At 42.6% G+C, this 27694-nt stretch overlaps 1 protein-coding gene across 1 annotated transcript in view; it reads left to right on the forward strand.

Annotated features, from left to right (window-relative positions):
* Positions 1–27694, forward strand: part of BOD1L1 (biorientation of chromosomes in cell division 1 like 1) — a 441087-nt gene that overhangs the window by 375930 nt on the left and 37463 nt on the right. The window contains 2 exon segments of the mRNA XM_029590831.1: positions 24720–24750; positions 25296–25334. Coding sequence (XP_029446691.1) covers positions 24720–24750; positions 25296–25334 — 70 coding nt within the window.

Genomic DNA, 27694 nt, shown 5'->3' on the forward strand with positions numbered 1-27694 from the left:
AGGCATTGAAGGGTGAAGTGACTTACACAAAATCACAAGGAGCAGCATTGGGATTTAAACCCTGGTTTCCCTAGTTCACAGCTCCCTGCTCTAATCCCTAGGCTACTCCTCCACATCAATAGTTCCTTATCACATCGAACTGATGGATACTAAAAATGCCTATCCATGCATCAGCCCATTCAATCAGATTGTCACCAGTGCCAATCGCTAAGTTTGATGAGATTCTTTTCCATACAAAACTTCCATTTCTGATTCGTACTCCTTGGATTTGAAAGCAAATTAGTTGATGCTTTGCATTTACCTTCAGCATGAACATTTTCTACTAGGAAATCCTACAATTTTTAATTGAAAAGTTTCCATTTAGAGTAAAACACATAACTTAGGTTTCATATTAGTTTCTTGATTAAGTATGAAATATCAGGCTAAGGGTATTGCAAGAATAACAGTTTTTAAACTGTGCCTTATTAGGCATTTAATGCATATGATTCCCCAGCTAGATTTCAGGCAGGTGATACAGGCAATTATAACACCAATTTTTGGTTATTGTAATTCACTATTTTTAAGATGCTTTAAAACTTTTGCAAAACGCAGCTGCCAGGCAAATTACAATCACCAGCCACTGCAGGGTATTGTATTTAAATTGTTGAGTTGCATCGTTTACCAGTTCAAAAAAGGGTTTGTTTGAAGTGATCTAGTTATTGATAAGATAGTTCATTGTAAGGATATTCATTGCCTGAACAGATTGTTTAAGCAATTTGTGTGTCACGATCCAGTCTAGTAGACAGACCTCCCCCTCCCCCCCACACACACACGCACACACCAGCAGAGGTCCTCACTGAACCATGCACTCACACTCTAACTACCTATTTGATAGCTCCATTATGCATCAAGGCCTGCCCTATTTAGCCTTGCCTCTCCCACAACTCTCTGCCTCTTCGATTCTCCTTGGTTGCTTGGATTAGCCCACATTGCCTTGCTATTGCCTTACTGTTGTCTTCTTGCCTCACCTTGCCTTGTCCTGTGACCTCCTTGGCCTTCTAGTCTCGCTTTGCCTTGCCTTGTGGCCTCCTTAGGCATCCTTGTCTGTTGCTTCCTTGTCTTATATGTTCCTTACTGTACATTAGTTCCTATCTTCGTTTGTCTGTGTATCGATGGCAGTATCGATATCGGTGACATCACTGATGCCAGTGGCAACGTCGATTCCATTGATGACCTCGATGCCACTATCGATACCAACGTCGGTGCCTTCGGTCTTACCAGACACCATGCTAATGTCGATGGCTCTATCGGTTCCGGCACTGATGCCAATCTTCACCCTTGCACTGACGCACAGAACAAAGACAAAACGACTACGGTGACTTCAAGGAGATCATCGAAGACACCAATCGCTTCTTCGATGCCGAAGCCTTCACCAACGGTGCCACTCCTTCCTGGGGCTCCAGGACACACAGAGTCAGCACTACATCAAATACTCATGAAAAGATATCAAGATTTATTGGATTCTCTACCCTCTAATCCAAGGGAGGAAAATCCGGAGGACTCATCTCCTGAAGATCCTTTGCCAGGACCTTCTGGCATTCCTCCTCCACCTAGGACTTCAGCACCTCCACAACAAACCCAAGAGTATGACACTTGGAGTGACACGAACTCAGACACATCATCTGAGGATTTTATGTCTGACCCATCACCACCAGATCCCCGAAAGAAATCTCCAGAAGATTTTACTTTCACCACTGTTGTACAGGAAATGGCGGACTCCATTCCCTTTAAATTAGTAACAGAGCAGGACACCAGACAACAAACCTTGGAGGTACTTCAGTTTGTCAACCCTCCAAAACAGGTAGTAGCCATTCCAGTGCATGATGTTCTTTTACAATTACAACATCGTCTATGGGAACATCCCAGCTCCGTTCCAGCAGTAAACAGAAGAATGGACAGTACCTATTTAGTACAATCCACTCCTGGGTATCAGATGTCACAGCTCCCTCACCACTCAGTGGTGGTGGAATCAGCACAAAAGAGATCAAAAAGAAAGAACACATTCATCAAATCCCCCAGGTAAAGACCACCGATTTCTGGATTCCCTGGGTCGTAAAGTGTTTCAAGGGCCATGTTGAACTCTAGAATTTCTTCCTATCAGCTCTACATGACCCAATATCAGAAAAACTTATGGAAGCAAATCCAAGATTTTGTTCCATCTCTCCCTACTCAGTATCAGGAGGCTGCCCAGGCCATCATTCACAAGGGTTTGGAGGCCGGAAAACATGAAGTCCGCGCGGCCAATGATGGATTCGAAACAGCTTCAAGGGTAGCTGCATCAGGAATCAGTGCCAGGAGATGGGCATGGCTTAAGGCCTCAGACCTTAGACCGGAGGTTCAGGATAAGTTAGTGGATCTCCCTTGCCTGGGAGACAACCTGTTTGGATCCAAGGTCCAAGATGCAGTGACTCAACTAAAGGAGCACACTGAAACACTGAGGCAGCTTTCTTCCCTTCCGCAAGATCCTCCTGTGCACTCTGGACGCAGGCCTCAAAGGAAGGACACGAAAAGACCTTTTTACAGACAACGGAGGTATTATCCTCCTACATCTTGTTACGAATGGGCTCAGGTCAGGAGTCGTGAACACCACTAACAGGGGTGTCTCAGGGTGGAGAGAGGCAGGGCTGCAGAAGAGTCTAGATGCTGGTTGGAGATATAAGTGACTGAACTGGGGAAACAAGACTGACAAAGAACTGAACAGACAAACCAGGACAACACTAACACTGAACATGAAACACATAAGCCCGAAGGCAGCAGAACAAGGCAAAAGGCCCAAAGGCCACACACACACAGCAAGGCAGGGCAGAAGGCCCAAAGGCCATAGACACACAGCAATGCAAGGCAGAAGGCCCTAAGGCTACACACAGCAGGCTGAAGGCCCGTAGGCCACACACACACAGCAAGGGAAGGTAGAAGGCCTGAAGACCACACACACACAGCAATGCAAGGCAGAAGGCCCTAAGGCTACACACAGTAGGCTGAAGGCCCGTAGGCCACACACAGCAAGGGAAGGCAGAAGGCCCGAAGGCCACACACACACCGTAATGCAAGGCAGAAGGCCCGTAGGCCACAAACAGCAGGCAGAGGGCCCTTAGGCCACACACAGTGGACAGAAGGCCCGTAGGCCACACACAGCGGACAGAAGGCCCGTAGGCCACACACAGAAGGCAGAAGAGGCTAGAGCAGGGAGCCCAGACGAGCTCGATGCTGAAGCACCAAGGGAACTGCTAGGCAGGGTTATAAAGGGAAGTCTGGGATATGGAGTAGACAGAGAGGGAGGACTGGGCCAGCCAGCAGAGCATGCTCGTGAGGGACCTCTGGTGGTGAGGCGGCTGCATAGCAACCATGGTCGTAACACTACCCCCCCCTTCAAGGCCTCCTCCTCCTCCTGGATCTCAACCCTGCAGGGAACACTGCGTAATGGCAAATCCAAAGTCCTTCTGAGGTGGTGTGACAAATATAGCCCCTTCCTGGGATGGCAGAGCAATGCTAAGTCCGTTCAGGGGCGGGTGGGTAGGGTGAAACCCCCCCCCGGGGCAAAAAGACAGTCTTAGACCCCTCCTGTGGCAGTATGGCAGACTCAGACCCTTCCGGGAACAGTGCAACCAGTCCAGACCCTTCCTGTGGCAGCTGTGCAGGCTCAAACCCCTCTTGGGGCGGGAGGGCAGGATCAAACTTCTCCTGGGGCAGAAAAGCAGTCTCAAGCCCCTCCTGGGGCACAGCGGAAAGTCCAAACCCCTCCTGGGGCGGCACGGCAGGCTTCAACCCCTCCTGGGGCAAATTGGTAAGTCCAAACCCCTCCTGGGGCAGCAGGGCAGGCTCCAGCCCCTCCCGGGGCACAGCGGTAAGCCCAAGCCCCTCCTGGGGCAGCAGGGCAGGCTCAAGCCCCTCTGGGGGCGGCAGAGCAGGCTCAAGCCCCTCCTGAGGCACAGCGGTAAGTCCAAGCCCCTCCGGGGACGGCAGGGCAGGCTCAAGCCCCTCCGGGGGCGACAGGGCAGGCTCAAGCCCCTCCGGGGGCACAGGGGTAAGTCCCAGCCCCTCCCGGGGCAGCATGGCAGGCTCCAGCCCCTCCCGGGGTGGCACGGCAGGTTCCAGCCCCTCCCAGGGCACAGCGTTAAGCCCAAACCCCTCCGGGGGCGGCAGGGCAGGCTCAAGCCCCTCCGGGGGCGGCAGGGCAGGCTCAAGTCCCTCCTGAGATACTGCGACAGTCTGAGATGGCAGAGTAATGAAGTCAGTTGTGGATTGTTGACCAGTTATGGGAATCATTATGCTGGAGTGAGAGGAGGATAAAGACTGGGCTGTAGAGGACATGGTAAATGAAGACAGATTCTTAAACTCCAGATCATGGTTTCCTGGTTCTATAGTGTGGACTTGCAGGTTAGTGAAGACACAGGCAGTTTTAGAACGTCTTGGGAAGGTGCTTGTTAGTCGTGACTGATGAGCAGCTGTGGGAAGCAGAGTTCTATTACGTTTAATTAGTTCCCTCTGCTTCTGAGACTCTAGCATGGAAGTCAAAGAAGCCTTTTGTATCAGGTGAGTTTTAGGTTTTTCTGAAATACGACTTGCTTTTTGGTTATAAGTTTTATGAAATGATGTGCTGGAAATCTCTGTTTGCAAACTGCCAATGGTGAAAACATTCTTAGTTGGGCCAGAAGCAGGACATAGTGTAAAAGATCTGGCTGAGGTATCTAGAGAAACAGATGGCCGTTAGCTGTGCAGCGGGGGCAGGGTTTGCCTGGAGACAAAAGGCACGGAATGCAAGAGCAGGTCCACCATCCTGGTCTAGGAGCAGAACAATTTAAGAATTCCTGGTAGACTGAAACATTCCTTTTCAGACAGCTGCTGCAAGCCCAGTGTTCTTGGTCAGAAAGCTGACAAGCTAAACAGTTCTGGTAAGTTGGATAATTTAGGGTTTGACAGTAGGTGCAGGTAAAAAACCATTGAGACTCACCGTCTGCATACAGAGTCCTTTCTCTCTCCAAATGTGGATGGCTTCGGCATACTGTTACGAATGGGCTCAGGTCAGGAGTCGTGAACACCACTAACAGGGGTGTCTCAGGGTGGAGAGAGGCAGGGCTGCAGAAGAGTCTAGATGCTGGCTGGAGATATAAGTGACTGAACTGGGGAAACAAGACTGACAAAGAACTGAACAGACAAACCAGGACAACACTAACACTGAACATGAAACACATAAGCCCGTAGGCAGCAGAACAAGGCAAAAGGCCCGAAGGCCACACACACACAGCAAGGCAGGGCAGAAGGCCTGAAGGCCATAGACACACAGCAATGCAAGGCAAAAGGCCCTAAGGCTACACACAGCAGGCTGAAGGCCCGTAGGCCACACATACACAGCAAGGGAAGGCAGAAGGCCCGAAGGCCCCACACACACAGTAATGCAAGGCAGAAGGTCCTAAGGCTACACACAGTAGGCTGAAGGCCCGTAGGCCACACACACACAGCAAGGGAAGGAGAAGGCCCGAAGGCCACACACACACCGTAATGCAAGGCAGAAGGCCTGTAGGTCACACACAGCAGACAGAGAGCCCGTAGGCCACAAATAGCAGGCAGAGGGCCCGTAGGCTACACACAGCGGACAGAAGGCCCGTAGGCTACACACAGCGGACAGAAGGCCCGTAGGCCACACACAGAAGGCAGAAGGCCCGTAGGCCACACACAGCAGACAGAGCGCCCATAGGCCACAAACAGCAGGCAGAGGTCCCGTAGGCCACACACAGAAGGCAGAAGAGGCTAGAGCAGGGAGCCCAGACGAGCTCGATGCCGAAGCACCAAGGGAACTGCTAGGCAGGGTTATAAAGGGAAGTCTGGGATATGGAGTAGACCGAGAGGGAGGTCTGGGCCAGCCAGGAGAGCATGCTCTTGGGGGATCTCTGGTGGTGAGGCGGTTGCATAGCAGCCATGGTCATAACACATCTCGTGCCAGGCCTTCTAGGACTCAGCAGAGACCGCAACCAAGACAGCCCAGGGCAGCTAGGCCTCTTCCTGCTCCACAGACAGGACCTGCTGCTGGTTTTTGAAACCACTTCCAGAGAACTCAGCTACTTCTCCAATCCTCAGCCAGAAGTTCCAGTAGGAGGCCGCATATCCAAATTTTACAATTGGATACCAATAACATCAGACCAATGGGTTCTGTCAATAATATCTCGAGGTTACCAACTCAATTTCCTCTCAATTCCTACAGATTTTCCTCCGAGTCATTTTCATCTCAGCGAAAATCACATACTTCAATTACAAGTAGAATTATCCACCCTTCTGAAAGCCAAGGCTGTAGAACCAGTGCCCCTGACTCAGCAGGGCAGAGGATTCTATTCACGTTATTTCCTCATTCCAAAGAAAACAGGAGGCCTTCGTCCCATCCTAGATCTCAGAAATCTCAACAAATTTCTGAAGAAAGAAAAGTTCAGGATGGTTTCTCTAGGCACCATGCTTCCACTTCTTCAAAAAGGAGATTGGCTTTGTTCTCTGGATCTTCAAGACGCTTACGCTCACATTTCAATATTCCTTCCTCATAGCAAGTACCTTTGCTTCATGGTGGGTCAACAACATTTCCAATACAGAGTATTGCCATTCGGCCTTGTCTCTGCTCCCAGAGTGTTCACCAAATGTATGGCAGTAATAGCATCACACTTGCACAAACAAGGTGTCCATGTGTTTCCATATCTAGACGACTGGCTCATCAGAAGTCAAACTCTACAAGGAGCTCTCGCTTCTCTCAATCAAACAATTACTGTACTCCATTCAATGGGATTTCTCATAAATTATCAAAAGTCCCATCTCACTCCATCTCACCTGCTTTAATTCATACCGTGTTTCCCCGAAAATAAGACATCCCCCAAAAATAAGACCTAGTAGGGATTTTGCCGAATTCTTAAATATAAGACCTCCCCCGAAAGTAAGCCATCCCTTGTAAACAGGGGCGGATTGACCTATCGGGGGATCGGCCTTCCCCCGGTGGGCCGGTCAATCCTGTGACATCATTTTTTTTTTTTTTTTTTAAATAAAGTTTCCAAAGTATTAGGGGCAGACGCGAGCAGTGGTATCCGGAGGGGAGCCGATGCGCCCGGGCGCAAGGAGGCTCATGCGGCCGCTGAGCCTCCTTGCCCGAAGAAAAAGATCGCGTTCGAATGCGCTGATGCTCTTTCTCCTTCCTGCCTGTGCGGCCCCGGAAGTAAACGTTGCCGGAGCCGCGTGGGCAGGAAGGAGAAAGAGCATCAGCGCGTACAGAAGAGGAGCCGCCGCGGGCTGCTGCGAATCCCAAGTCGCAGCGGCCCAAGAAGAGGAAGAGGCCCGGTAGCAGGGCCGAGGAAGAGGCCCGAGAAGTTCAGGGCCGCTGCAGAGCCCATCCTGCGGCGACCCGCGAAGAGGAGGCCCAGAGGTGAGAGAGAGGCTGAGGGTCTGTAGAGGGTGTGTGCGTGCGTGTATGAGATGAGTTGAGAGATTGTGTGTGGGAGTGAGGATCTGAATGTTTGCAGAGGCAGCATGTGAGAGCCTCTGTGTGTGTGTGAGAGACAGCATGTGCCAGTGAGAGACTGTGTGTATGAATGATTGTATGAGAGACAGCATGTGACAGTGAGGGTCTCTGTGTGTGAGAGAGAGAGAAATGCATGTGAGAATGAGAACCTGACTGTGTTTGAGGGAAGAAGACGGAGAGAAAAGAAATACGGAAGAAAAAAGGACAATATAAAAGGAATTGGCAAAAAAATAAGAAAGGGAAGGTGGAAAAAAAAAAAGCCTGTGACCAACCGATTAGAAAACTAACATCAGCCAGCAAAGGTAAAAAAAAATAAATTACTTTTTAGTGATTGGCACATGTAATCTTTGGGAATGTGCAAGAATAGCACTTTCTCTATGCAGATCTCACAATGTACGAGATCAGCATGGAGAAAGTGGAAGCCCACGGGGCCTGCACAGAGGAGGCAGCAGAATGGGCTTCAGTGTCATTAGCAGCAATCGGCGCCTCCCCAATAGCCATGTGGCAGCAGTGACAGTGGCAGCAAGATTACTGACATCTGGGGATGGTGGCAGTACCATCGGGGGACCCCTTCCAAGCAGTGTGCAGAGGTTCAAAAGCAGCAGAGTCAGCCCAAGCTGACTACCATGAATGCTGCACACTCTTACCTCTCTCTGACAGCACACTGGTGGGACATGGCTGACGCAGGGGCAGCCAGGAGCTCAACGGTATTAGACATCCCCTGAAAATAAGGCCTAGTGCATCTTTGGTAGCAAAAATTAATATAAGACACTGTCTTATTTTCGGGGAAACAGGGTAGGAGCAGAATTGAACACTATCCTCTCAAGGGCTTTTCTACCCGAGGATCGGGCAGACACTTTCCTTTTTGGCAAACTCGCTCCGCTCAAACAAGCAACAGCTCATCAGTTTCTAACTTTACTAGGCCACATGGCCTCCACAGTTTACATCACTCCTATGTCACGTCTCGCCATGAGAGTCACACAATGGACTTTACGATCACAATGGATCCAAGCCATTCAACCACTGCATTCTCCAATTCAAGTCACCCACCAGCTACGTTCATCTCTACTATGGTGGGCAAACAAGGACAACTTGCGCAAGGGCCTACCCTTCCAGCAACCAGTCCCACAGATAACTCTAACTACAGATGCATCCACCTTGGGTTGGGGAGCTCACGTAGACACTCTCCAAACCCAAGGTACTTGAACAAAACTCGAAGCAACATTTCAAATCAATTTTCTGGAACTTCGAGCTATACGTTATGCGCTGCATGCGTTCAAGGACTGCCTTTCACACAAGACTGTTCTCATCCAAACGGACAACACAGTTGCCATGTGGTACATCAACAAACAGGGAGGTACGGGCTCGTATCCCCTTTGTCAAGAAGCTGCACAGATTTGGGACTGGGCCCTGAACCACTCAACGTTTCTCCGGGCCACTTATCTGGCAGGCATTCACAATGTAGTGGCAGATTGACTCAGTCGTCAGTTCCAACCACACAAATTGTCCCTGGATCCCTCAGTAGTGACCAGGATATTTCAACATTGGGGACAACCAACAATAGACCTCTTTGTGTCACATCTGAATCACAAAGTGGACAAGTTCTGTTCTCTATACAAACAGAAGAACCAGCCAGCCAAGGACACTTTTGCTCGCCCTTGGAACTCAGGCCTGCTATACGCATATCCTCCATATTGGCCTCGACAAGTATGGTTCCCCACACTTCTAGACCTCTCAGTCAGGGATCCCATTTGCCTGGGAGTAACTCCTACTCTCATAACTCAGGATCAGGGTCGGTTAAGCCATCCCAACCTTCAATCCCTATCCCTGACAGCATGGATGTTGAAAGCTTGATTTTACAACAACTCAATCTTTCAACCAATGTATCTCAAGTGCTTATAGCTTCACGTAAACCTTCCACACGAAAGAACTATTCTTCCAAATAGAAGAGATTTACTTTGCGATGCAGGCAAAACAATATTGATCCTTTCACTTGCCCCACTACTTCTCTTCTAGATTACTTACCATCTTTCAGAATCTGGTCTCCAGACTTCATCGGTAAGAGTACACTTAAGTGCAATCTTAGCTTACCAAAACAAGATGGGAGATGTACCAGTCTCCACACAACCTCTTGTCAGCAGATTTATGGGAGGTTTAACACAACTTAAACCACCAATTTGGCCTCCAGTCACAGAATTGGACCTGAATCTGGTTTTAACAAGACTCATGTGTTCTTCTTTCGAACCCATAGATTCCTGTGATGTTAAATTTCTTACATGGAAGACTATCTTCCTCATAGCCATTACATCGGCTAGAAGGGTTAGTGAGTTACAAGCACTTATCACGTACTCACCCTATACAAAATTCCTACATGACAGAGTGGTTCTCCGTGCACATCCAAAATTCCTCCCCAAGGTAGTTACCCATATGTGAGGACTAGCATCCTGTTTGTCCTGGGATAAAGCAAAATTGCTTACCTTGTAATAGGTGTTATCCCAGGACAGCAGGATATAGTCCTCACAGAACCCACCCGCCACCCTGCGGAGTTGGGTCTCATAACTTTTATTATTTTATTTTTTGCTAAAGCTTATTGCCACATACGAGACTAGAGTGAGACCCCTGTGGCAGAGAATATCATAGCATGCTGGGCATGCTCAGTGGCCTCACAGTGCCAGTCAAAAGTTTCTAGAAACTTTGACAGTTTTCCCGCAATAGGGCTTCGTCAGTGACGTCACCCATATGTGAGGACTACATCCTGCTGTCCTGGGATAACACCTATTACAAGGTAAGCAATTTTGCTATACAGTCAAATAGCAACAAATGACGGGTTGGGGGTGTGTTGATTTCCAAGATGGTCGTCAAGTATCGCACAATCTTGTGCCAAAACTGGTTAATAGGACTACATGCCCAAAATAGATGTGAAAGGGACCCCTCTACTTGCCCACATTTTCCACACAGTGGGGAGGGAACCAGATAAGTGTGAAAGGCTAGCGGAGTGGAAATAAACGCCCTCCATAAGAATTTGTATTGCATTTCACGGAAATACATATTGGTCGACACTGTGGGTAATAAGTAGAAGCTAGATTGAATCATTGTGTCCGACACAGTAAATATTCCTTCTGCAGTCCAACGCTCGGCAAGCCGCAAACTGGGATCCATCTTCCTCTGCAGCCTCAGCTGCTTGTAGTAGTAGGAAAGCAAGGGTGTTGACTGTTCAGCAATAAAAAATTTTCTAAGGCTTGAAATACAGCGGGTTGCAACGAAGATTGGGGTAAGGAGGTAATATAATGATGAAGCTGAAGATAGGGGAAGACCTGTGAACCACTCATACCATAGAGCCTGTGCATTTCCTGAAGAGATAGTAATGGGCCTGCACTATCCAAAACGTGTCCCAATTGTGCAATCCCCAGACCCTCCCATTGTTGGAACTCTGCCAACTGTAACCTCAGCAAGATCCCTGCATTACCCCGAAGCAGTAATAAGTAAGCACACAGCAAAGGCAAAGTTAGCAATTTAGTAAGCAACAGCCAGGCATGGCGAATTGGAGTTAAGATAGTCAACGGAGCTGGAAAAGGCAGATCTCCAGTGGGAGCTTGAAGGACATAGTGCAGGTCTAAGGGAGCAACAAGAGTGCGCTCAGCCATAAGGTTCAGGTAGGCAGCATTCCCCAGCACCCAGTCACGAACTAGTCTTAGATTACTGTACAAGTTATATAGCCCCATATCTGGGATCCCCAGGCTCCCCCCACCCTGTAATTTCAAGGAATTAAGAGAGATCCGTGGCTTCCCACCCCGCCAGATGAAAGCCCACATCCCCTTTTCCAAAGTCTCCAGGTCCCTACTTTTTAAAATCAGAGGTAGATTCTGGAATAAGTAGAGCCACCGAGGGAGAAGTACCATTTTAAACAGGTTTATGCAACCTCCTAAGAACAAAGGGAGGGACTGCCAAGTCCGCAATCTCTCCTGGGTGTCTATAAGTAAGCAGGAAATATTTAGGGAGTAGAGTTATTGCAAGCGAGTAGACGGCCAAACCCCTAAATATTTTAACTTCTCTTGCACCCACAGGAGAGGAAAGGAATCTTCCCAGTTGTCCCGGACTGTTTGAGGGAACGCTATTCCTTCGACTTGTCAGCATAAAGCTTAAAGCCAGAAAAAAATCCGAACTCATTGAATATCTTGTAGAAGAGCCGGGAGGGAGGTCATGGGATGGGTAAGAAACACCAGTATATCGTCTGCGAAGACAACGTACTTAAATGTTTCAGTAGCAAATTGGACTCCCTGCACCACACGAGCCTGCTGGATCATACGTAGTAGGGGTTCCAGTTGTAGGATAAATAGTAAGGGGGACTAGGGGCAGCCCTGTCTGGTACCTCTATTAATTGGGAAGTTTTCAGATTGCCACCCATTAGCTAGAATCATTCCCGTCGGAGAGTGATATAAGAGGTGGACCACGGCCACAAAAGACCCCTCGAATCCCAAATGCTGGAGAATCTGAAAGAGATAATCCCATTCAACCCTATCAAATGCTTTTTCAGCGTTAAAACTTATAGCAAGATACGGCTCACCCATCTGCGATAAAACCTTTCTGATGTTAGTGAATCCATATCGTTTCCGCACAAAGCCTACCTGACATGGGTCAATTAGGGAGGGGATTATAGAGCCACTCGGTCTGCTAGAATTTTAGCCAGGAATTTTTTATCTTGATTTAATAGGGAGATGGGTCTATAAGCCATGGTAGCTAAGTGATCTTTCCCCGGTTTGGGTATGAGAGTGATATGTGCGTTTTTGGTATGAGGATGATATGAGCCCATGGAAATGAGGGTGTTAAAGGTGTGCGTGAGAGGGTAAACTAATAAATCCGACAGGAGCTTAAAGAATTCTGCTGTGTAGCCATCTGGACCTGGAGTCTTAAAAGTCTTAGCTTGCCTAATAATTTGCCTAACTTCCTCTTCCAAAATAGGTTGATTTAAGTATTGCTGCTGCGCCGGAGTTAAGTGAGGCAACTCAAGTGAGGAGAGGAATCGGGTACAGGCCGTGGGGTCCCAGGATTCAGACCTATAAAGGTTGGAGTAATAAACACGAAATATGTTCAGGATGTTCTACCAAATTTCTTTCAAAATTACACCCCAGTAGGAGTGAGCAAATTCTTCATACCCTGAATTATAGAAGAGTTTTATTGTTCTACATAGAGAGGTCTACATCTTCTGGAAAACCTCCCAGTTATTTATTTTCTAAAACTCATTCGAAATAAGTTTCTCAGTCACAAAACAAACTCTTTCCCCTTGGAGTTCTGACTGCATCTCTTACAGCTATGCTAAATTAGGTCAACAGCTTAGTGGCAAAATGAAAGCACATCAAGTTCAAGCTACTACAACTTCCTTAGCATATCTTTACTCTGCATCCATAGTTGAAATCTGCAAAACAGCTACATAGTCTTCTATTCATACCTTTTCTAACATTACTGCCTTGAGGATGCTCCCCAGTGAGAAGCATTTTTGGCCAAGCAGTTCTAAAAAGCTTGTTCAGTTAAGTGCTTCAACACTTACATCAGCCGCTTTGAATCACGGGTTGCAGCTTCTCTCCTGATACAAACCAAGAAGACTAGCACAACAGTGTCTGCATGGGAATATCTGTGGATGCTCAGAAAAGACCTCTAGGTCTTTCTGAGCTGTAAGAGAGCACAGTCAGATTCAGCATCATTGAATGACATAACCCACTTCTGCAGATGATTTCTATGGAGAGCACATGTTAAAGATAAGCAATTTTTGTAAATGTTATTGCTTTTGTATAGATGTACAGGTGAAGCACAAATCTTTATATCTGTACATAAGACATTTCAGTATTGCAATCCATTTCCACAGGGTTTCTTGTGAAAACTGTTTTTAAAATATAAAGGGAGTAGCCTGTTAGCCTGCTAAGAATCAAATTAACATAAATGCCATACCAGGTCAGATCAGCTGTCCATTAAGCCCAGTATCTTGTTTCTAGCAGTGACCAGTTGAGGTCATCTGGAAGTTCTTAGCAAATCTTTTTCACTTGGCTCTCCCCAAGAATTAAGTGGTAGAGAAACAAAAGTCTTTCTGGCTAATATATACTTATGGACCTGCTCTCCAGAAACTTGTCCAAACCTTTTTTTAAATTATACAATTAGCCTTTTTTTAAATTATACTATTAACCTTTTTTAAGTTACACTATTAGCCTTAACCATGTGTTCTAGCAACAAGCTCCATAGCTGAATTATGCATTGACTAGAAAAAATACAGTAGTTTATTAAATACGTTTTAAATCTGCCACTTGTTAGTTTCAGGGAATATTCCCTAATGCTAATACTATTTGACAGTCTAAATAAATGAGTCCTATTTACCTGTTCTCCAAGAGCAAGCAGGATGGCAGTCCTCCCACATGTGTGACACCAGTTGGAGCCCTGCATGGAACGGATTTTAAAGCTTCTAGAAGCTTTATGCATGGGCATGTGCAGCAATACAGTAAATAAAGCAAGGGTAGTATAACAGTCCTTAACTTAATAAAACCCTGTACCAACTAAAGGACATCAATATCTATTATTATACACAATACATTTCTCATACATATATTCAGTTATTATAGCCATTTAACAAACAAGAATTAATTTTTTAAAAATTGTATAATTTATTAAACATACATTTTATCAAGACTTAATGTATGGCATATATAAATATTACATCAATATCATTAAACAAGAAAATCTTACCTAAGACATATATATTATATTTTTCTTATATTTTTCAACATAGTGTGGATACCCAAACTACCCGCAATTTCCCACATAAATACACATAAATACAAGCACTAAATATCCCTTAAAATATACTAACCATTCACTCATCCATCCAACCAATCATTTACTTAAAAAGCTCCCCACCACTATTGCACCTTTCCCAAAAACATATTTTACATACAAAAAATTCACAGTACACAGATTCAGAATACGAGAACCCTAAAACGATTTTTTACAAGCATCGTGTCTTCAATATCAATTTTAATTTATACTGCATTACGCCCCCGTAATGCAGTATTGAACATGCGAGAAATTTACATGCGAACATGTTTTAAATCTATTGATTGATAATTTCATAGAGTGCCCCTTTATTTTCCTATTATTTGAAAGGTAAATAAGTCTTTTACTTGCCTGTTCCACCCTACTCATGATTTTATAAACTTCTATCATGTCCTCTCACAACCTTCTTTTTTTCCCATATCGTGTATAGCCTCTCATCTTAGGGAAGCCGTTCAATCCCTTTTATCATTTTGTTGTCTTCCTTCAAACCTTTTCTAGTTCTGTTTTGTGCAAAAGGATGTTGACTCTTCCCCATTAAGCCATATCTGGTTATTTGGCCAATGATTTTGTTTTTAAGATTAGTTTATACCATTTTGCCTGGAACCAACATCAGGCTCACCAGTGTACAGTTTTTCAGATCACCACTGGAGCACTTTTTAAAATTCATTGTCACTTTTGCTACCCTCCAATCTTCAGATACTGTGGCTGAGCACCCCTTTTACCCCTGGTCATCTAGTGGCCCAAATGATTCTCTCACAGGCTTTTTGCTCTGAGTGTCCTTGAAAAAGGTTTTACATCCCTGGCATTAACCTTCTCAAATTCTGTTTTGTCCTGTCCTACTACTGTTTTACATCTCTCCTGCTGGTGCTTTTACTCTTGCCTATTTTCTTTATTTAGGTCTGCTTTCCATTTTGTGAATGATGCCTTTTTAGCTTTAAATCCCTCTTTTACTTGACCATTGAACCATGCTGCCAGTTATTTGGTCTTCCTTTGACCTTATTTCATGCATGGAATACATTTTATCTGGGCTTCCAAAATGAAGCTTTTAAGCAATGTCCACACATCATGCAAATTTTTAACCTTTGAAACTGCTCCTTTAGGTTTTTTTCTAACTAATGTCCTTGCTCTATTATAGGGTAGGCGATCCAGTAGAGCCGTAAGGAAGTAACAAAGTGGTGGATGCCACAAGAAGTATTTTCCAAATATTTATTGATGGAGACGCAAATATCATATACAAGGGCACTTGTGTATGATATTTGCGTCTCCATCAATAAATATTTGAAAAAGACTTCTTGTGGCATCCACCACTTTGTTACTTCCTTGCTCTATTATAGTCTCCTTTTTAAAGAATAATGCTTCTGCAATAGCTTTACTTGCTATCCTCCCTCCAGTGATTATGTTAAATTAGATAGCATTATAATCATTAATGCTTAGCAGCCCCACCATCGTTATCTCTTGCACCAGGATGTGCATTGCACTGAGGACTAAACTAAAGTAGCTGCCACTTTTGTCAGTTCTAGAACCAGTTGCTTCAGTAAAAATTAAAAAAAATAAAAAGCCGGGGTAGGCAACTGCGGTGTATGGCAAACTCCTCAAGTTTTCAAGATATCCACACTGAACATTCATGAGATGCATTTGCTTCTATTACATTCAAATGAATCTCATACCTATTCATTATAGATATCCCAAAAAACTTGACTTGCAGCAGTCGTGGACCAGATTTGCCCCCCACTACAGAACATACTGCTAGTTCCTCAATGTAAATATTTCTCTCGAGTAGTGGTTTTCACTATTTCTTAAGCAGGAGTCACTTTGGATCCAATGTGGCTGAGGTCTAGATAGAATCCTGGCCCTGTTCTCATCCATAAAATGGCAAGTAGGCTTTCTTCTGCTTTTCTTCTTATTGAATTATATCATCTGAGAATGTTTTTAAACTTTTAGTTACACTTAGTTTCCTGTGAATGGAGTATATGAGATGGGAGTAACAGCCATTAAGTATATTAATTCATGTTAGGAGCAGCATAAGACCTAGGTACATAAGTCTTTGAAATGTATATGTTTGACTTTTAATTTACTCTTAAGTACTATTCCACTTATGTTTTCACAGAAATAGCCAAGTGTTTGTGAAAATCAATTTAAAACTGCTACTGATATATATATATAATATAGTTATTTGACTGAAACATTTTTGCCTATGGCTCTCAAAAATTAATTGAACTCTAGTTTAAAAAAAAAAAAGTAATTCATAGTTACAGACTTTAGTTTCACTTTTATTTTTTCTAATAATTTCAATGCTATAAGAAAATAAAATCAGTGGAAAATGACTTTTCCACTGATTTTTATCCTGTGTAATATAACAATCATTTTGTCACTGATTCTTTTGTGTTATAACATTGAAATTCTCAGGAAAAATAAAATAAAAAATGAAAATGAAGGTCCTTGTTCAAAGGCTAAATGTATGGATGGCATACATTGTATAAGTTTTTAGTTGTGTAAAACTAAATACTATTTAAGTGCCGTATGATAATCTTAGAGATCATCTTGATACCATAGGAGGTAATTTACCAAAGGATATACGCATATAAAACTGGATTTTAAACACATAAAGGGCCTTTGAAAATTATTTCCTTTTCTTTCTGCTGTACCAGTCCAAAACAATTGGAGGCAGAGTGCATTCTTCTTTATTTATTTATTTATTTATTTATTTTATTTTTACATCACTACTACATGCTTGGAGCACAGAACAGATTAAGCTGGTATTCTCTGCTTTCAGCTGATGAATGAACTACTTGTGGAGCAGCAGTTGTAATTTCTCTTATGGGTAAGCCTAAGATTTGATTTGAAAGATTTTATCAAAAGGCATTTTAGCCATTTGGACCATGCACCTGAAAAATTATCAGAGTAGGGAGCCCACAATTAAGGAAGCTCTCATCACCATATGAGGTTAATTGGTTGAGCCCAAATTGAGCAAGTCAGAAGTGGAGGAAGAGGATTCTCTATAAAGTTACTGTCTGTAATGATGGCCCAACCGTGGTTCCTGCACTCACCCCAATGCCACTGGTCCTCTTTGGGACAGGAATGTCACCATCGGGCTCCCTCCCAGCCACACTGCTTCTGAAGGCAGGCGCACACAACCCCTGGCCTTGTAGATCCCATGGCAGGAAAACTGAAATGACACCAGGAGATGATGTCACCGCCTGTTGCTCGTATTCTTGCTGTGCCCCCTTGCCTCGCCTTACTTGTTCCTGCAGTGTCTTGGTCCATCCTTGCCCCAGTCTCTGTCTTGTTGCCTTGCTGTGTCCCATTCCTTGTATCCCACCTAGCTCCAGTCCTGCCTTGTCTGTCCATGTATTGGAAGCCAGAAATGTCCGATCAGGAATCTTTATTATATGGAGACATATTTATTTATTTATTTATTTAAAGGCTTTTATATACCGGAGTTCATGTACTAGTACATACCACTTCGGTTTACACAGAACCAATATTGGAAAATTACATCAAACAAGTGGGTATAAAATAACAAGGCTAACTTTGTAGGAACTTGGAACTTGAGGTAAAGGAGAGAACAGGACCAAGTGGTAACAGATCAATGTAAATAGCTAAATAATAAATACAAATTCTTACAATAAGTACAAATGCTTACAGATTACAGTCTTCAAAATCTAAGTTTACATCTTCAGAATAATATAAATAATATATAATAAACATATATCTTTAAACAAGCTTCTTGCGATTGCAGCGGAGACTAATCTGTGCCGCAGCAGTATCGAGTGAATTTTTATAAGGAACCTGTTCAAAATCCAGTATTTTCCCTGCGATTGTAGCAGAGAATAATTTGCCATGGTAGCGCTGAGACCATCTGATATAATTTGTTTGAATACCATTGAACATTTAGAAACCAATGTACGATTGTACACAGCCCCTGACGCAGCCCCAATATAAGAGGTCAAACATCGGCCTGAGTCGGGCTTGTTTAAAGATATATGTCTCCATATAATAAAGATTCATGGTCGGACATTCTGGCTTCTAATCCACTTTGTTGTCCTCATGGCTTTGTTAGACAGCTTTCCTTGCTGCTTCGTTGGTCTGTGCATGTATTGGCCATCTCTGCCTGACTTCCATTCTGACTTCAGCCTTGGATTCTGACCACGCTGCCTGATCTCCACCTGCCTTGACTTCTACCTGACCTTAATGCTACCTGTTCTCCACCTGCGCCAACCTCTGCCTATATCTCCAAGCTGCTTGTCTGCTATCTGTCCTGACCTTGACCTGCTACCTGACTCTGTTAGTCCTCACCCAAGCCCTGCCGGCCCCTGGAACCCAAGGGCTCACCCTGTAGTGAACAGGGCTGGTATAGGTGAAGCCTAGACCTTGTTCCGTTGTGAGCATGTCCAACTTCTGTCGGCACGGGTCTAGACGGTTTGCCTGCCAGACTGCGTCAACTACGTCATAGCCAAGGGCTAACTTTCCATGACACTATCCCTCCCTTTACTTTAGCTCAAATTTTGATTTATCTCTTTGGTTAATAAAAAAAAAATGTAAAAAGCAAAATATCACAAATCCAGAAGCAACCTCCTCTGAAATAATCACTCAAAATCAAAGCAAAACCAGAGAGGGAAATAGTTTGCAAAACGAATACTTAGCCAAACTGAAGATCACTTTGGCTAAGTATTCGTTTTGCAAATATTGTTATTAGGCCAATGCATATTGGGATTTGTAGATGCTATAATAAAGGAAATTCCAGTATCTAAATAAGTAAGGTACAAAGAAAAATTTTTTTGGATTAGTGGGAGTATGAGACATGAGACAATAAATTATATGAATATTGCTCAGAAGGCTAAAAACTGCCTGCGGCCCATTGTGGGCGAGAGACAGCAGATTAAATAACTTTGAGCATGTACTGATGATAGTGTCTCTAGTCTTGTATTAAGATTTGTGGTAATAGGTTTACATACTATTTCCCTCTCTGGTAAAAGCAGAAATATTGCATAATCTACTTTTAGTAAATCAGAATGGCATTATTAAAACAAAAAAAGAAAACCATGACTGCAAGGATGTTTTATTTAAAGCGGAGATTAAATATTTAAGAGATTTTGCCATTTGCACTCCTCGTGACGAAGCAAATTCACCGTTGTGTTGTCTGAGGCAGCGAAAGGGCAACAATAGCAGATGGCTCAGCCTGTTCAGCAAATTGAGTTCTCTTGAGTTTGGATCAAGCTTAAAGGCTAAGAATATACAATTACATATTTACCCTGATTCAGTTGAAGGATTGGATTGGAATGGCAGCTATTTTGAAATTGACTCGAGTAGGCACTGTTACTTCACAGCTGCAGTTAAATGCAAATCAGAACCCACCAATTTTGACTCGTGAAGCTCATATTCTAAAGGGCTCAGTGATTACACCCTGCATTCCTTCCACTAGTGATTATTCTCAAAGATTTTTAAATTGCTTCATCAAGGTTAGGGCTGTTCAGCTTGGAGAGGAGATGGCTGAGGGGGGGATATGATAGAGGTCTTTTAAGATTATGAAAGGTCTTGAATGAGTGGATGTGAATCGGTTATTTACACTTTCAGATAATAGAAGGACTGGGGGCATTCCATGAAGTTAGCAAGTAGCACATTTAAGACTAATCTGAGAAAATTCTTTTTCACTTAACACACAATTAAACTCTGGAATTTGTTGCCAGATGATGTGGTTAGTGCAGTTAGTGTAGCTGGGTTAAAAAAAAAAAAAGGTTTGGATAAGTTCTTGGAGGAGAAGTCCATTAACTGCTATTAATCAAGTTTACAAAGGGAATAGCCACTGCTATTAATTGCATCAGTAGGATGGGATCTTTTTGGTGTTTGGGTACTTGCCAGGTTCTTGTGGCTTAGTTTGGCCTCTGTTGGAAACAGGATGCTAGGCTTGATGGACCCTTGGTCTGACCCAGCATGGCAATTTCTTATGTTCTTATAAAGTCAGAATGAAAGAATGGAAGTTTCAGCTCCAAAGGCATAAAGGCTTCAGGATCACATATCTTTACTTACAGGCAAACTGCCAAAGAAGTCAAAGAATCCTCAAGATACAAGTGAAAAACATTCCTCTCCACCTTTAGATATTCATAATGTAGTCATAGAAGATGATTATGAGGGGAGCAGTTCATTTCCTGAAAGAAGGCGATATTTATTCTGAAGAGAAACAGGGTTCTATAATCTCTTTTTGTCCATAAAGATGAGATTACTGCCTTAATTTTACAGGTGAATTATTCTTTAAGGCTTAATGAAAATAAAATTAAAGAGGCCCCTAACTGGGATCCAGTTATAAAAAGAATAAGGAAAACCTCTACAGCCTTTCCCCTCCAGAATTAAAACCATATTCTCTATCAGAATGGGACTCTCATCTGTAACTGGTTTCTGGAAAGAGTCTTGTCTCTAAACTTTATCCTTTACCATTGGAGGTGCAAGAAAGATTATTTCAAATGTGAAGGGTTGATACAATGGTCTCTGCAGTGCCCAGAAAAACTGTTTCTGTGGAAGGAGTGCTGCTTTCAAAGACCCACAGGATAGAAAACTAGAACTCTTCTTAAAGCATGTTTTTCAATTGTTTTGTCAGTTCAGATGACAAGCTGTGTAGCCAGAGCTCTTCTGCGCTGGATATAACAGCTTATTGATGGAGAAGAGGTAGCTCAGCTAGAATCAAAGAAAGCTATTGTTCAGTGAGGAACTAGAAAAATTAGTTTAAAAATCTAGGGGAAACAAACCGCAAAGCCAGAAGATAGAGGAAGGTCATTTTTGAAAGGTCAATTCTGTGATTCTAGAAGACATCAACTAGGTAATCAATTTTCAGTTCAACCTCTAAGAAAAAGAGGATGAATGTTGTCCTTCGGAGAAACCAGGAAAGTAAAACTGCAGCATCACATAGTTCTCAGTAAATCTCTATGGATCCACTCTTTGAAAGCCAATAGGTGTTTGCCTTCAAGAATTTTACAAAGAGTGGATCCACATAATCACAGACCAGTCCATCTTAGATATCATTCAGTAGAGCTATCCTCTAAAGTTAGCCTCTCCTATACACCAGACCTTCAAAGGTATCACTATGTATAACACCTGCGAAGAAAGCCAGAGTGCAAACTATGCCAACCTAGTTAATAATGTTGAGAGCAATATATCCTGTTCCAGTTCAAAAACAGAAACAAGGATCTTATTCAGTATACTTTGTGATTCCAAATAAAGATGAATCATTCAGACCAATTCTGGTTTTAAAAGGGATGAACAAAAGACTGAATATCCTACACAAATAGCGTTCCTGACGTCACTGTATCTAACAGAAATATATTTCCACATCATAATAGCAGAAAGAGATCAGAAATAGTTTTTTGTATAACCAAGGAACATTTCAAGATCAGAACACTATCTTTTGGGTTAGCAACTGTTCCAAGAACATTCATCAAATTAATGGTGGTTGTGGCATCATTTCTAAGAAAAGGGATAATGATCCACCTATATCTGAATCATTGGTTGATCAGAGCCATATCTCTTCAGGAAGGAATCAGTGTATCAAAAAAGGTAATACCTTTATTAGAAGAATGTATTGGATAGTCAATTTTGCAAAAAGCAACCGTGCCTTCCTAGACAATAGAATATTAAATACCAAAGGGGGATGTGTATATCTAACAGCCAAAAGGTTCTCCATCAAGTGAAGAAATGTTTCATTAAAAGCCCCAAGAGCTTGGGACTATCCGCAATTGCTGGAATGAAGAAAGTAACCATAGATTTAGTGCCTTAGTCAAGAGTACACGAGGCCTCTATAGATTTCTCTCCTGCCACATTGGTCACCTCAGTTGCAAAATTGAGTTTCAACTCCATCCTCTCCTCTATTTCCGTGAGAAGTAGTTTTGTTTGGTGGACAAGGAGAGCAAATTTAGAACATAGACTCGTGGTATTTCCTCCATGGATTTTAGTAACAAAAGATGCAAGATTATCAAGTTGAGAATCACACTGTCAAAATCAGTTTGTTCAAGGTCAATGGTCTCAGACAGAAGCATCATGACCAAGCAATAGGTTAGAGACCAAATCAATAAGAATAACTCTATATCACTTTCTTCCGCTACAGAAAAGAAAGGTGATGAGTCTTATGTGACAATACAACTGCTGTGGCATATTTATTTATTTAAATATTTCATATACCATCGTTCCATGTATAGGTCACAACGGTTTACAAAAGTAGCATTCATAGCTATAAATCAACATATAAACAAACAAGGTGGAACTCAGAGTCAGGGGATATCTGAGGAGAAAAATTATTTTTGGTGAGTGGAAAGATATCTGCACTTCATATAGCTGGATAGGAAAACATACAAGCTGGCTTTCTCAGCAGAAATCTAGATACAGGCCTGGGAGCTCAGCCAAGAGGCGTGTCAGAAGATAATGATTTGATGGGACACCCCACAAATGGATTTAATGGCAACTCGCCTAAATGCAAAGATGAAACAATTTTACAACTGACGTAAAGAATACTGCGACAAAGAAATAGATGCACTAGCTCAACTGTGGCCAAAGAGGAAGTGGCCCTTGATAGGATGCACTTTAAGGAAAATAGAGAAGGAGAAAACTCAAGTTATACTAGTGGTTCTGATATGTGGATCTAATGAGGTTAAAACTCAATCAACCTCTACAGTTTTTGCAAGTCCAAGGATTTCTAGCACAAGGAACAATATTAATGGAGGATCCTTCTCCATTTTATCTTACAGCATAACTCTTGAGAGGTTGTTTATTTTCAAAAAGGGTACTGTACATCTGTGATAACCCTACTGAAGGCTAGGAAAAAAACTCATTAGCATATATACATGTATGACATTCTTTCAAAACTCATTGTAAGGATTCTTTAATTTCTCCTTGGCGTGCAGACGTTTCAGATATTTTAAACTTTCTTCAAAATGGCCTAGAAAAAGACTTGGCACACAATTCTTTAAAGGTACAAGTAGCAGCAATTTCATATTACAGAGGTAGAGTTAAGGGGACCTCTATAGCTTCCCATCCAGATGTTGCATATTTCTTGAAAGGAGTAAAGAGGTTACAACCTCCCTATAGAGTGGTTGTGCCTCAATGGAACCTATATTTGGTATTAAGAGCCTTAGTATCTGCACCTTTTGAACCTATAAAGCAAGCTACATTTAAGCTTCTTACTCTAAAATAAGTTTTTCTAGTATCAGTTACATCAGCCAAACCTATTTGTGAAATTCAGGCATTATCTTGTAGAGATCAGTTTTTTTAATTTACTGCAGAAATGGTAACAATTAGACCAGTTTCATCTTTGTTTTAAACTAAAGTGATTTCTGCGTATCATCTCAAACAATCTGTTATTCTGCCAGCATTTTGAAATCAGATCATGCAAGAACAGATAGATCTTTAAAATATTTAGATTCTCCAATTTTTCTAAGATATTTAAAGTCATAATTTTTTTTTCAAAAGACATATAAATTATTCATATTATTTGGAGGAGCGCACAATGGGGAAGCAGCATCTAAAACCACATAGTAAGATAGCTAAAGGTGGCGATATATGCTAAAAGGTAAACAGGCTCCAGCAATAAGAAAAGTCTATCCAACACGAGCACATTCATCCTCTTGGGCGGAAGTAAGTGTGGTAAATCCTACAGATATTTGCAAAATGGCCATGTGGTCAAAGTGGCATTCATTTACAAAACATTAAAAAATGGATATTCTTAACAAAGAAGATGCTCCTTTTGGAATAAGCGTTCTTAAAGCGGGTTAACATCCTTCCACCCGGAATAGTTGGACGTTGGTACTTCTCAATCATTCTGGACTGGTATAGCAGAAAGAAGAAAAAGGAAAAATTTAATCTTACCTGATAATTTCCTTTCCTTTATTTCTGTTACACCAGTCCAGAAACCCGCGCGGAAAGCTAAATGCAAAGAGATTCATCCTCAAAACATATTTACAAAAATAAACCAAAACTTTGTTATAAATAGCTATTTTTTGAGGTTTTTTTAAATTTGCTTTATCAGAGGAATACTGGCTTAATCCGTTCTGTGCTCCAAATATGTAGTAGTGATGTCACAAAAAAATTAAAAAGAATATGCTGGGCCTCCAATAGCTGGAAAAGGGACTAAATACAATTCTGAAATGGTATAGCAGAAATAAATAAAAGAAAATGATCAATTAGGATTACATTTCTCTTTTTATGAACTGTACATAATTTCTTTGAATTTTCAAAAGTGTTTTACTCATAAATGGGCTTTTGAAAATTGATACAATATATGCTACTTTTACGCATGTAACTCCTTTAAAAATTCACTTCATAGTCAATAACATCAACATTCCTCTTGCTGCCATGTTTTATTGGTGTTTATTATGCGATTATTTTTTCATTGTAGGTGATGCCTCAGCAATCTACAACCATTACTGGTAAGAACAAAATTGAGCATATTACCTCTGAAAAGACGAAAGTGAATCAACCCATAATGCAAATTCTGCTTATCTTGGGCCTGGATTCATCATTCATCACTGAATGATGAATCCAGCGAAAACGGGGGGCGAAGGGGGGGGCCGGCCTGCAAAAGCCCGCAGCCTTTGCACCACTGCGGTGTCTTTGCTGCTGGCTTTCGCACTGAATAGCATCACCATTAAAGGTGATGCTATTCGGTGCGCTACTGCCGACGATAACGTGGGTAACGTTATCGCCGGCAGCAAAGACACCGCCGCCGACTCTCCTCCCCTTAATTAGCATGATATTATTCTTTTTATTACTATTTATTGTATTTTCTTGCTTTTTTTTTGAATGTGCACCATTGTGAAGGTTTTATTATTGATGCGACGGCATAAAAAAACAAATAAACCATGCGAAAAGGCCTTATCGCGTGCGTTAGGACCCTAACGCACGCGATAAAGCTTTAGTGAATGGCCCCTTGGTCCCCTAACCTTTCTCTCTCTCTCTCTCTCTCCCTCCTTAGAAATATCCCAGCTGGCAGAATGCAAACAAATCCACCTTTGTGAGTACAAGGAAGATTTGAAGTTGTTTTATGTTTTGTATTTTTTTTACAAAAGCACTTAATATTGCCTACCTTTTTTCTCTGATAAATAAAGTTAATGCTAACCACATAATAAAGCAGCAGGATGATCAAAATATAGGAGAGCTATTTTCAAAAAACAGCTTGACTTCTTTTTCTGGCACACAAATCTCCTCTTTATAAGATATGAGTCTTTAATCAGGTGAAAATATTTTTCATCCATCTCTAAATACTTGAGTATTATGTAAAGCTTTTGGCAAAAATAAATTGATACCATCAGCTTAGAGAAAAAAATCACTCCTTATCCTGTTGACTCTCTTCTTGGTTCTTGACCCTCCTGAGTGAATGAGTATACGGAGCCCATAATTAACTCCAACAGCCCAACTATGTCTTCCATCCAAGTGTTATAATGTAAACAACCAGCAAAACTAGAGAAACTGCTGCTCAAACATCTGGCCTCCTTGGTCCCTTCGGTTTTCTGGATAGTATCTAGCCATGACCAAACTACCAGTACCAACACAGTTGGTTTCTGGAGCATTATAGTCTGCTGGTACCAATCTGACTACCCTAGTCCTAGCATATCATTTGGTTGTGCTTCTTTTGTCTGCCGTATTGTTTATTTTAATCACTTACCTCTGCTCTGTTCCTATCATTTTCTTAGAATATTGAGCAAACAAGGAGCTTCAAGCTCATCCTGCCTGCCTGACCTCCCTTCTAATGCAATACCAGAAACCCCAGCCTCCCCCTCACCACCTTGCCTCTAGGATCCTCTGCGTTTATACCATGCTTTCTTGAAAAATATATATATATTTATTTTAATGTATAGATTGCATAGCTTTGTAGAACACTGATATGGTACTTAGAAATATAAAGGTGATACAAATTGAATTAAGGTATCTTGCTTCCTATTTTACAGGTCCAAAAGCTAAGATTTATCTCAATATGACTATATAGGTTTCAATACCCTCAGACACTGCTATATATTATAGAACATTATAAGATGATGGGCAGAAGGTATTCTTAAACAGCCTTCAAACCCAACTTTAGTGAGAAGCACAAGAGGGATTGCTTGTTTTGAGATATTAGAAACATAGAAATGGGAAGGCAGAAAAAAACCATACAGCCCATCCACACAGCTACTCAGCTCTACAATCACTACCATGCTGTCAGAAATCCTCTGTGCTTGATCTGTGCTCTCTTGAATTCAGATATTGCCCATGTTTCTACCACCTCCACTGGGAGACTGTTCCATGTACCCTTTTTATAAAGAAATACTTCCTTAGATTACTCCATAGTCTACTCCCTTTCACTCTCATCCCAGATTCTCCTTTCCATTGAAAGAGACCCACTTCCTCTACACTAATGCCGCTGAGGAATTTAAATGCCTCTACCATATCTCCCCATCTCACCTGTCCTCTAAGATATACATGTTTAGATCTTTAAGTCTTTTCCCATAAGCTTTACAGCGAAGACCACTGATCATTTTAGTAGCTGCCCTCTGGACCGACTCCATCCTTTTTAGATCCTTTGAAGATGCGGTCTCCAAAACTGTACACAGTATTCCAAATGAGGTTTCATCAGGGACTTGTACAGGGGTAATATCACTTCCTTTTTTCTGCTGACTATTCTTCTCTCTATGCACCCAAACTTCTGCCTTGATATTTTCCTACCCGCAAGCAAATAATCTTAACTCGTCTCGATATTCATTGGTGATGCCTGTCTTTGAAGGGATTGTCAAGTTGCAGGGTTTAGTGTGGTCAATTTTCAAGGAGTTTAGGTGCATAACTTTGCAAGTTAGGCACATATATCAGCCCCTTTCAAAACTGATTAAGCTTGGGTACCTAATTTAATTCCTAAAAAGTGTGCTGCACTGGGGATGGAGTTAGGATGGGGAATAAAGCTAGTTCCCTGTACGTACTAGGATCAGTCCAGACCGTGGGTTATGTCCCCCGTCCAGCAGATGGAGTCAGAGCAAACTTCCGAGGGTGCTGACATATAAGCAGGTGCACCCTCCAGGGATCCTCAGTATCTCTCTGACTCCAGCAGATGCGAGTGGGGGAACCTTTGCTTCCCCAGTTGGTGGCTTCTGCCCCATTATTGCTATCTTTTTCTTCTCAGGACAGGATCAAGCTGGCCGGGGTTCTAAATTACTAAATTGAGTTTAAAAAAAAAAAAAAATAAAATAATAACAAACTTTTTTCTCCTCAGGGAGTCTCTCTGAGCCCCTGCCCGGGTCTCACAGCCCTGGCTAGCTTGCCAGCGGGACTATTCTCTCTGTTGTCTGCCCTTTGTTCTTCTCTCTTTTCCTCCTCTCTCCGGCGGTAAGTTTTTATTTTCTGCTG

The sequence above is a fragment of the Rhinatrema bivittatum genome, chromosome 1 (genome assembly GCF_901001135.1).
Source record: "Rhinatrema bivittatum chromosome 1, aRhiBiv1.1, whole genome shotgun sequence".
Taxonomy (NCBI): Eukaryota; Metazoa; Chordata; class Amphibia; order Gymnophiona; family Rhinatrematidae; genus Rhinatrema; species Rhinatrema bivittatum.